A 12,246-nucleotide genomic window follows, 5' to 3' on the forward strand; every position below is an offset into this window, starting at 1 on the left:
TCTTAAAGATCAAGTGAGTGAAAGAAGGAAAAAAAGGAAGAAAGAAATGAGAGAAATGCAACAAAATTATGAAGGGAGAATTAATTGGGTGGTTAAAAAAGACACCAAAAATAGCAAAGAAAATAACTTATTGAAATGCAGAATTGGCAAAAATGTAAAAGTGGCACAAAATCTCAGTGAAGAAAATAATTCCTTAAAAATCAAAATTGGTTAAGTAGAAGCTAGTGACTCCATGAGATATCCAAAAATAATCAACAAAACCAAAAGACTGAAAACAATAGAAGAAAATCAGAAATTTCTTATAGTAAAAAAAGAAGCTAACCTAGAAAATAGAATGAGAAAAGGTAATTAATGAAAAACATTGGAGTACCTGAAAGTTGTAACAAAAAGAGCCTAGTCATCATATTTCAATAAATTATAAAGGAAACTGTCTGGAGATCTAGAACAAGATGGCAACTGTTGTGAATTCTCCTTTTGTTTTACATATCTTATATAATAAAATCAGCTAAATTTTTTTCTATTTTATTAGGGTTTTTAACAGATCTTAGTTTTGATTGTCAATTATTTTTCTGTTATGTTTATCTCTAGTTGATTTTTCAAATTCTATTTATAGTTTAGCTGGTTTATAAAATGTTATTTTTTTAGTTTTTCCTTTTTTGTTATTGAATAACAAATACATTGAATATTATTTTTTGTCTTATTTGTTGATGAAAGTTCACAGAGACATAAAATCCCCCCCTGATAACTGCTTTACCTGCATTCCAAAAATTTTGGTATTTTATTAATGGTGTACTGAAAAATATTTAACTATGAACTCTTTGGAGTGGGGAATTACACAAGATATAATTCTATACATAATCTTCATTACTAGTATCTTCTTTATCACTTTAAAGTCTAGACAATCAGCAAAATAATAAATCAAGCCTTGATTTGTATTGTTTAATGATTTTTGAGTTATAAATATCCACACTGAAATTCTGTATTTTTCTATGATTTGTTCTTTTTTCCACATGTTCTTTATGACTGAATTATTTAATCATCATTTAAAATTTAATCACTTTTTCAAGGGACTTTTAATAATTATAATTTTTATCATTTTGTAGTCATTAATTCTTCTACTATTTTAGCTTTTCTTATGAGAAATTTATGGACTAGTACATGGATAATTTTTGTAAATGTGCAATATATAGCCTAGAGATATTTATACTTTTTTCACTTCCCATTTTAGTAATGATGATAGAAACCCTAATCTATTTTATCTAACATTTCTAAAATCATACTCAGATCTTTAATATCTTTATTGTTTATCAGATTTTTATTAGTTTTTTCTATATCTGAAAGGGAGCACATCAACTATTAGACTTTTTCTTTCTATTTCTTGCTACAATTATATTACCTTTTTTCTTTAAGTATTGAAATGTGATGCCATTCAGTTTTTTTGTGTGTGTTTAAAGTATTGATAGTTTTCCATTATCTATGTCACCTTTATACAGATTACATTTTATTTCTTTCTTTGAATCATGTATAATTTGCTGTTGCTTTGCCTGAGATTATAGGGCTAACATCTATCAGTTTTCCCCCAGAATATGGGGTCAAGCTTTCCTCTCCATTCCTCCTATTTGTCCCAGGATTAGTTTTCCCTAAAAGGAGATAAAGCAATCTGAAACCTGGCTGGTTACAGTTTCTCTGACAAAGGTCCTGGTCACTTAAGTGCATAATAACTCCCATCCATCTAGAGTCAGGACATTTTGGACTGAGTGGATTTCTGAAGACAATGTTAGTCACTGTATCCTTTACTATGTCCTGCCCTGGTAAACTAACACATTTCCACATGGTGACAAGGAGAGCTGCATCCAGAGAAGCCAAGTGACCTTGTAAAATAAATTGTACTTCAATATAGAATTTTAACTTATTGAAGTTTTACATTTCAAATATATTCCATTTAATCTTTATGCTATTGAATTCTACTTTCTTATCTATTTTTCTAACTTCCTCTACTTTATGAATAAGTTTATTCTATTGATATTCATGTTTATGATTAATAATTGTGCAACAATAATTGATAATATGAATAACAATTATGATTAGTTTTGTTTTACCTGCCATCATATTCTATTCTCTATTCTATCCTCTACTTATCTCTTTAGAAGGAAGAAAGTGGTTTAAAAAAAGAAATTTCATCAGTACCAATAATCTAAAATTAAAGTGGTTTGACATCATCTGTCTCTTATCTCCTTGTGTAATACAATCATTGTTTCAAATACTTTCCTTTTCACCTTGTAATGCCCACTTTACAATTCGCCTTCTGTAGTCAAAACATTTTTTTTGAATATTCTCTTGCCTACCATACTTTCCTTCTTAAATGTCTCTCCTCCTCCCCCTTTTTCACTGTTTAATGGACCATATTTTTACACCAGATTCCAGCTGCTTTTCCCCTTCTTATCCACCTGGGGCAATTTATACAATAATAGAACTTCAAGTTGGAAGAAAATTAGAAGTCACCTACTAAAATGAATTGTAGATTCATTCAGTTGCAAGGCACCCACAGAGACAATCTGGTTCAGTACCAGTTGGGGAAAGAATAGGAAGAAGCAGACCAGAAAAGAAAAGGTCAGTAAGGCCTCCATTTTCCAACACCTACACAGATGTTCTTTAACAAGCAGTGCCCTAGATTACCTCTAAGGTCCCTTCTAACTCTAAATCCTATGGTCCAAAGAAGCTATTTCATATTCCTCTCTACTTCTATTGCAATTAATTGAGTCCATCATCAGCTTATGCAAGGATTTGTGCAACAGCCTTTTCTCCCTACTTTAATCCACCCAGCATGACCTTTTGCCAGATTAATCTTCCTAAAATGCTATATACCTTCTGCTTCTTTATTCAAGGATCTATAGTGAAATATACAATATTATTTTCCATTAGTTAGTATAATGTTATACATTATCAAAAGTGTTATTGGTTCATAAAGCAATGGAATCATGTACCTGCATTTTTTAAAAAAAAGAATATTACTAAGGACCTTAGAAATTATATAGCTCAATCACTTCATTTAATATGCTGTGGAAAGATAAGTCACAAGTGAAAGGTCACACAGCTACTTGCTGCCAGAACCTATGTTTTTAAAGTGTAGTCCAGTATTCTTTCTGGCACACAATGTAGGCATTTTATGTGTTTTTTCTTTGTATTCTGTTTCCTTTGTTACCTTAGCAAACATCTAATACTGCTGCTCTGGCTATAGTGGGTCATTTCCCTTTAGCTCTGAAGACCTAACAAGAATTTTACAGGATGAATGGGTCTATACCTCTGGGTGTCTCAAGGCAGATCTGGGGAGATGTTTGTGTTACTTTCCCATATGGTTGGCCCCAAGGAGCAGATATCCACATGTTCTTTTTTGCAAGGCTAGGGACTTTATCTTGTACCTTGCTGTTTGGATCAAATCAAAGTAATAGCATAAAGAGTCCCCTCTGTACATTGTGATAGGGGATTTGGGGAGGACTGAATTCAGAAAAGGAAATGCTAGGTCTGACCCATGGCAACTAATTAGTATGCCAGGAAACCAATCACAGGCCCAGAAGCAATTATTTTAGTCATTTCAGATTTCTGCCAGCTGAAGATTCCTCATTCAGCAGGAACCACCCGCTGGGCAGAGCAGCCTGGGTTCCTGATTGGTGTCTTTCATAGGAATGTGATACACCACACTTCCTGGGATGGAAACCATTTTTTAGAGATCCACTGGGAATGCTGCTTTCCTTACAATCTTTCTATTTTGGGTCAGCTAATTACTCAGGAAGCTGATTTGATATTTCCCTGCTGTGATTTTCACACTGTAGCTGAGTTATAAATATGTCCAGTTTAGAAGCCCTTGCTGATGAAGCTAAAATATAAGCTCTTAGCATGGCAGTTTTCTGCAACTCAGCACTCTATGATCCATGCGAGCCATGGAATTGAATCCAATTCAAGGCTGCGTGGAACCATGGAATGAGTGCTGGATGTGGAGTTAGAGAACATGAGTCCACACCCTAGCTCTGTCATTTAATATTTTTGAGAGTTTTTGCAAGTCACTACCTTTCTCTGAACATTAGTTTCCTTATTCGTAAAGTTAGGTATTTGGACTAGATGGCATCTAGGGTATTTTTCTATTTTTAAATCTATGATCTTAAATATTGATTTGTGCATATATATATATGTATGTATAAACACATAGGTACATATATTTGTATGTATATATGTACACATATACACACGTGTATGTGTAAATATATTTATACATACATGTATGCATGAAATATTTTTGTTATCTATATCCCTTTGACTTTCCTCGTTATTTTTTCCTGGACCATGCTTTCCTGTATATTTTTCATCAACCTCACTTTTCTCTACTTTTTCTTTGAAATCAACAAATATCAGAGCATATCTTGATTTAATTTGGAGAGTCTTATCAGGTTCTTCATAGACTCTCTCTACTACTTTATCTTGAGCAAACTGTGGTATTTTCATGGTGCCATTTTTGCATATACTCATAATTAATACTGTAATACATGGTGACAAAATCTCATGAAAAATGAGATTGTTGTTGCTTTCCTATGAATTTTATAGCCTGCTCCTCCATTTTTTTCCTTTTTGTTTCTCCAAGGAATCATTTACCTTTAGGTTCCTTCTTTCTTCTGCTTTTATTTATAGTAACATTGTCAATCTTGTTTTTATTCAGTTCTTCCAGATATTTGTTTACCTGTTAGTCATTGGGTAAAAAATATCAGATTTAAAATACCAACAGTCAAATTCAAGTTTATTCATGATGTAAAAGCTATTATTTGTAGTGTCCTCTGGATATGACAAGTCTCCAAAACACCATAAAGAATGAAATAGATTGTTTTTCCACAAATAAAAATATTTAGAACCTGGATGGAAGTATAGTGAGAAAAAGATGAGTACAACTGAAAAAAACTTAACTCTCAATTATTTAAACAAGTAATTGAAAACAAAAAAATGGGAAATGAATGACATAAATGATAGTAAAACCAACTATGTTAACTTAATCCATAAGTTTAACCAATGTAAATTAATTGCCACAACTAGGAGACCAAAATGCTCAGAAAAAAACACCTTAGATATCATCTTATTTACTTGTCAGACTGAGAGAAGGCTAGCAAAGTGAACATCAAATTAGAATATAAACTCATTCCTAAAGTTCTATGAAGAAAAATGATGAATAATTATGTGGAATACCATCTTATAAAGCAGGGAGAATGAATGGAGAGTACAACCAATTTATTGAAATATTGGCAAAATATCTAACTAAACAAATTCAACCCAAGACATTCAAGGGAGAAAATGGAGGGACAACAGAGAGAATAAAAATAGAAATGATTTGCAAAAAAAAAAAAAATGAAATAACAGTTTTCTTCACCAAAGATGGTGCAACCACCACACTTAGTCACTAGAAGCACAGATCCAGATATGCTTAGAGTAGAGCTAAAAGGAACATCAAAAAAGAGCAAAATGGAAAAAAAGCCTCTTTCACTAAAATATTTATCCATGTCTGTTAACTAACTATGGATAAACTTCAAGGTTCTTTCTTGGGCCATCTTCTCTTTTCTTTCTATAGTCTCTCATTTAGTGAACTCTTCAGCATCCATGGATTTAATGACCCTCTCTATTCACATGAAACTCAACTCTGTTTCTAGCTGAAGTCTCTCACCTAGGTCCCAGTCCTATATCACAAACTGCATATTAGAAACAACTAACTACATTTTCTTGAGGTGTCCTATATTATTGTTGTTTCTATTTGCCAAGTCCTTCTACTAGAAAGTTCCATTAGGGGTTTTTTTGTTTATTTTTTGTCCCCCACAGTGCTTAGCACAGGTCTCTTTATATACTGGCTACTTAGTGAATCTTTGTTGAACTGCAATAGTCTCCTGGGAGTTCAACCTTACTACCACAAATGAGTGAAGCATTTTTTACATGTAACTTTTCATTGGTTGACTAGGAAATTCTAAGATAATAATTTATCATGTTATTCTTTTCATTTAACTCTATCTATGGTTAACTCTACAGACAAGTGTATTTGACAGCCAACTACTACATATAGTATGATTTGAGGACAACTTATAGTTCAATCTTATCTCTTCTACTTGGATGTCATAATGGCTGAAATTCTATCATTAGTGATTCATTTCTTTGGATCCTAAAGGTGTTGCACCTTAAGGCATTTTCCAACAAGTATATACTAAGCATCTACTAGATAAATGACACTAGGAAGAGACATTAATACACTTAATATTTAGTCCCCATCTTATTTTAAAAATAAATTTTATCTGATGCCTTTTTTACCTCACAGCAGACACATCAGGCTTTCTTGGAACTTGGAAATTGAATCCTTCCTTGTAACAAAGAAAAATATTTAAGTAAAAACAATAGAGTATGACTGTATATATGTTGCATACATGCTCGGTATGTATGCATGTATCTGTATACATACATACATATATATGCTGTATATATAGATTGCTATATAGATCTATGTCTAAAGCTAGGTAGATCAATCTATACTGCTCCCTAACTATCTTTCTACAACATTCTCCCTTCTCAGTGAGTCCTCCCTCTTCTGTGCCAAAAGGAGGCAGGTGAGTTTTATAATCTCTTCTCCCAGTACACTAATGCACTTTCAGTTACTCAAAGTTAGATATTCTTTTGGTGCTCTTTTCATGATCAATACCTAACCTTAAATAGATTTTCCATTTACTAACTGTGCAACAAGCATGAGCCATTTCACTTTTCTGAGCCTCATTTTGCTCTTCTGTTGAATGGACATAATGCTTTTCAATATATAAGGCTGAAGTTTGTCCTGAAAATACTTAGACAATGATGCCCGCATGCACACATGTACACACATACACACACACACACACACAAACACGTGTGTGTGTCTATATCTATCTATCTCTCTTTCTATCTATCCGTCTGTCTGTCTGTCTGCCTTTCCATCTGTACTATTTTTATGGCCTAGCTAGAGAGAAAAGAAATAAACATGTGAAAAATTAAATAACATGATGATACATTGCAGGATTAAGTGCCATAGGAATGGTTAAATTAATGAGAATTATGAATTCACTGGAAAAATATGTCAACCTGAGTTACAGTGACCACCAATTCAATTCAATTCCACAAACATTTGTTAAACAGCTACTATGCTGAGTTAGGTGCTGGGGACACCAAAATACAAATAAAGTAGTCTCTGACTTCAAGGAGCTTACATTCTACTGAGATTAATGATATGTAAAAAGATGAATACAAAGTAATGGTTTTGGAGAGAACTATAGCTCAGAAAATCTGGAAAATAAAAGTCAGCACTTGAATTGAACTCTGAAAGGAGAAAAAAAAAATATCCAAAAGAGAGGGGTGAAGAGGGAGAACTTCCCAGGCTTTGAATAATGCACTATGCTAATGTGTGGAGTTGGGAAATAGAATATTGCATTTGGGAAATATCTAGTAGGCCTGATTGTCTGGAACTTTAAACTCTTGAGAGAGTATGATATGTAGATAGCCTAAAAAGATAAATTGGAGACAGATTATGAAGAGATTTAAAGGCCAAATAGATGAATTTGTGTTTTATCATAGTTATAATAGGCAACTACCAAAGCTTTTTGGGAGGGGTGGGAATGATATGCTCATATCTGTGATTGGTTAGGGAATACTGAATTTGAGATGCTCAGGAGATACTTCTATATGAACATCTAGTAGGCAATGGAAGATTTTTTTTTCCCCAATGGAAGATTCTTAGAAGAGAAGTAAGAACTGGCTATGTAGACTTGGAATTCATCTGCAAATCAATGATAATTGAAATCATGGGAGTTGATGAGCTAACCCATAAAGTGTTTTGAGAGAAAAGGAAAGAAAACCAAGGAGAAAGACTTACACATAGAAAGTAATTAATATACATTTTAAAAAATTAAATTGAAACCTTCTTCAGTTAGAGCCAAGATGGTAGAATAGAGTAGCACTCAGCTGAGTTCTCCCAAATCCCCTTGCAAACAATTTTAAAGTAACATCTCAAATTGAATTTTGTAGTAGCAGGGCCAAAAATAGGTCAGAGCAAGAAATTCTTCCAGTCTAAGAACTATGAGACAGGTCTTCTCAATTTGTTAATTTCTCAAGTTGTCTTGGACTGGAAAAAAAATTATCCCAAACTTTTGTTGGTTCTGTAGCTCCAGAACTTGATTTGAGATGCTATTTTTAAATTGTTTGCAGGAGAATTTGGGAGAACTCAATTGAGAACCTGCCTTTACTCACTCTGACTTCATCCATATTCTTAAAGGAAAAGTTAAATGAATTATAGGAGGAAATAAACAGCAAAACTATACTAGTGTAGGACCTCAACTTTCCTTTCTCAGAAATAGATAAACCTCACCATAAAAATAGGAAAGTAGTCAAAGAGATGAATAAAATTTTAGAAAAGTTATAGATGATAGACCTTAGGAGACAACTGAATGGAAATACAAAACCATATACTTTCTTTCCCTCAGTTTTATATTGTACCTTTATAAAAAATTGACCACAAATTTGGGATAAAAACTTCACAATCAAATGCAGAAACACAGAAATGTTAAATGCAAAATTTTCTAAACATAATGCACTAAAATTACATTTAGTAAAAGGCCTTGGAATCATAAACTACACTTTAATTGGAAACTGATCTAATCATAGAAAATGAGTGATTCAAAGAACAAATCATAGAAACAATAATTTCATTGAAGAGAATGACAAAAACGAGACAAAATATCAAAATTTATAGGACACAGCCAAAGCAGTATTTAAGGGAAAATGTCTATCTCTAAATGTGTACATCAATAAAAGAGAGAAAGAACAGATTAATCAATTGATCATATAACTTCAAAAAACAGAAAAAGAATAAATTAAAAAACCCCAATTTAACATCAAAATGAAACCTGAAAAATCAAAGGAGAGATAAATAAAATTTATAGTAAAAATATAATTGGACTAATAAATAAAATTCAGAGCTGTTTTGTGAAAAAAAAAACAATAAATAGATAAACCATTTGGTTGGTTTAATTAAAAATAAAGAGAGACAAAAAACAAATTCCTAGTAAAGATAAAAACAAAAAGGGTGAATACACCACCAACAAAGATGAAATTAAATCAATTATTAGAAAATATTTTGCACAATTATATGCCAATAAAACTGATAATCTAAGTGAAATGTATGACTATAAAATATAAACTGCCCAGATTAACAGAAGAGGAAATAGAGTATTTAAATAACCTTATCTTACAAAAAGAAATTTAAGAAGCCATCAATGAGCTCCTAAGAAAAAATGCCCAGGACCAGATACATTTACAAGTAAATTCTACTAAACAGTTAAGGAACAATTTATCCTCATACTATATAAGCTACTCAAAAAACAGCTGAAATTCCTTTTATGACACATATATCATTTTGATGTCTAAACCAGGGAGAGTAAACAAAAATAAAGAATACTATAGACCAATTTCCTTAATGAATATTAATCTTAAATAAGGTACTACCGAGGAGATTACAGTGATATATCCCAAAGATGATACACTATGACCAGGTTGGTTTTATACCAGGAATAAAGGGATTGTTCAATATTAGAAAACTTATCAATGTAATTGACCATATTAATAATAATAACAAAAATCATATGATTATATCAATAAATGCAGAAAAATGGCTTTAAGAAAGCACAACACCCACTTCTATTAAAAACAATGGAAAGCATAGGCATCAATGAAACCTTTCTTAAAATGATAAGTTATATCTATCTAAAACCAGTACTAAGCATTACCTGTAATGGGGATAAAGCCGAAGGCTTCCAAATAAGATCAGGAGTGAAGCAAGGATGTCTATTATCACTACTATTATTCAATATTTTACTAGAAATTCTAGCTACAGCAATTAGATAAGAAAAAAAAGTAAGTAAAAGAATTGGATAGACAACGAGGACATAAAACTATAACTTTGCAATGATATGATGATATACCTAGAGAATTCTAGAGAATCAAGTAAAAAAAAGCTACTTGAAACAATTAGCAAATTCAGCTAAGCTGAAGAAAAAAGAAACCCACAGGAATCATAAGCATTTCCACAGTCTACCAACAAAACACAGCAGGAGGTGACAGAGAAATTCCATTTAAAATAGGTGTAGACAAAACAAAAAAAAAAACCAAAAAAAGAAAAAACTAGGAGAGCAAACAGTGCCTCAATCTGCATTCAGACTCCATAGTTCTTTCTCTGGATGTAGATAGCTCTCTCCATCATGAGCCCTTTGGAGTTGTCTTTGAACCTTGTATTGCTGAGAAGAGTGAAGTCTATCAGGGTTAGTCATCACAGAATCTATATATCTGTGGTTGTGTATAATGTTCTCCCTGTTCTGCTCTGCTCACTCAGCATTATGTCATGTAAGTTTTTCCAGGTTATTATGAAGTCCGTATCTTCCCCATTTCTTATAGCCCAACAGTATTCCATTACATTCACATACCACAACTTGTTCAGCCATTCACCAATTGATGGGCATCCCCTTTAATTCCAATTATTTGCTAATACAAGTAGAGCCACTTTTGTTTTTGTTTTATTTTGTGGTTTTGTTTCTTCTTTCTTATGAGTCATTCCATAATTCTTCTTTACAACTTGACTATTTTGCAAATAAATTCAATGTGAAATTATATGTAGAAGATATGTTGGATTCCATGCAGTCTTGGGGAGGGTGGGGGAAGAAAATCTGCAACTCAAAATCATGTAGAACTGAGTGTTGTAAACTAAAAATAAAAATCTTAATTAAAAAAACAGAAAAAATAAAATAGGTGTAGACAATAAAAATACTTTGGAATATACATGCCAAGGAAAACCTAGGAACTATGTGAATACAATTATAAAATACTCTTCTCATAAATAAAGAAAAATCTAACTAATTGGAGAAATATTCATTGCCCATGGATAAGCTGAACTAATATAATAAAAATGACAATTCCAGTGAAATTAACTTATTCAATGCCATAGTAATCAAACTACCAAAGAATTATTTTATAGAGCTAGAAAAAAGAAAAAAAATTAATCTAGAAGAACAAAAGATCAAGAAGATCCAAAGAATCAATGAGAAACTTGCCCAAGCAGTACCAAATTTCTTTCTTTTTTAATTAATTAATTTATTTTTAGTTTTCAATATTCCTTTTCACAAGATTTTTTTTTTTGATCTTATGATTCACCATTTCCTTTATTTGTACAAAATAGTGAATAATCATACCCTGGCTAGGAAAAAACGGTGGTTTAGGGTTTAAATAAGTCCTTCTGTCCTGAAGCGTCTACTTTGAAGGCTTGGGACTAGCAGCTTTAGCCCCAGCATCTTTGGGTTTGGACTCGGCAGCCTTGGGGTCAGCAGGCTTAGCAGCCTTGGAATCACTGGGCTTCAGGGCCTTAGAATCAGACTTGGCTACTTTGGGACCGGACTTGGAGGCCTTAGCATCAGATTTGGTGGCCTTGGGGCCAGATTTGGTAGCCTTGGGATCAGACTTACTGACCTTGGCGGCAGACTTGGTGGCCTTGGGGTCAGTGGGCTTGGCGGCCTTGGGGTCAGTGGGCTTGGCAGCCTTGGGGTCAGTGGTTCTGGCAATCTTAGAGTCAGGCTTTGTGATCCTGGAGCCTGGACGTTTGATGCCGACCCTAGGGCCTGGACGCTTGCTCGCCATCTTGTGGCCAGCACTCCGGGCACTGGCCTTGGGGATCTTGGGCCTGAGGAGCTTGGCCTTGGAGGCCTTGGTGCTCAGGGCCTTGATGGCCTCTGCTCTGGCCTTGATGGCTTTGGCGTTGTTGGCCTGCATCTTCTTCAGCCCCTTCTTGTTGTGTTTCTTGGCAAAGCGCATGTTTCTTAGAAACTTGGGGTCAACCCCTTTCAGAGACTCGTATCTCTGTGACCTAGGCTTCTTGATGCCATTTCTGTGCCATTTTCTTGATTGGTTGTGAGTGGTATGGTTCTTAGACTTAGCCATTTTTACACCGCAGCCTGTGCTAACAGGCGCTCCACTGACCGGAAGAGGCCAAAGCGAGAGAGCTTTTCACAAGATTTTGAGTTCTAAATTTTCTCTCATTCTCTCCTCTCCCCCCACCCCAATATAGCATACATTCTGATTATCCCTTCTCCCAGTCTGCCCTCTTTTCTATCATTCCCCTTCTCTTCTTCCCTTTCCCTTTACTTTCTTGTTGGGCAAGATATA

The 12,246-nt window shown here is 33.6% G+C and overlaps 1 protein-coding gene across 1 annotated transcript; it reads right to left on the minus strand.

Annotated features, from left to right (window-relative positions):
• Positions 1 to 11,230: 11,230 nt before the first annotated feature.
• On the minus strand, positions 11,231 to 12,039 carry LOC118838509 (60S ribosomal protein L29-like). Its single transcript, XM_036745824.1, has one exon. It carries the CDS (start codon positions 12,019 to 12,021, stop codon positions 11,338 to 11,340), a length of 684 nt encoding a protein of 227 aa, XP_036601719.1. The 5' UTR covers positions 12,022 to 12,039; the 3' UTR covers positions 11,231 to 11,337.
• Between the last annotated feature and the right edge of the window lie 207 nt (positions 12,040 to 12,246).

This window comes from Trichosurus vulpecula, chromosome 2 (genome assembly GCF_011100635.1).
Source record: "Trichosurus vulpecula isolate mTriVul1 chromosome 2, mTriVul1.pri, whole genome shotgun sequence".
In the NCBI taxonomy this organism is placed as follows: Eukaryota; Metazoa; Chordata; class Mammalia; order Diprotodontia; family Phalangeridae; genus Trichosurus; species Trichosurus vulpecula.

Coding starts and splice junctions, on each gene's coding strand:
- LOC118838509 (XM_036745824.1), bottom strand. CDS start 12,021: ATGGCTAAGTCTAAGAACCATACCACTCACAACCAATCAAGAAAATGG.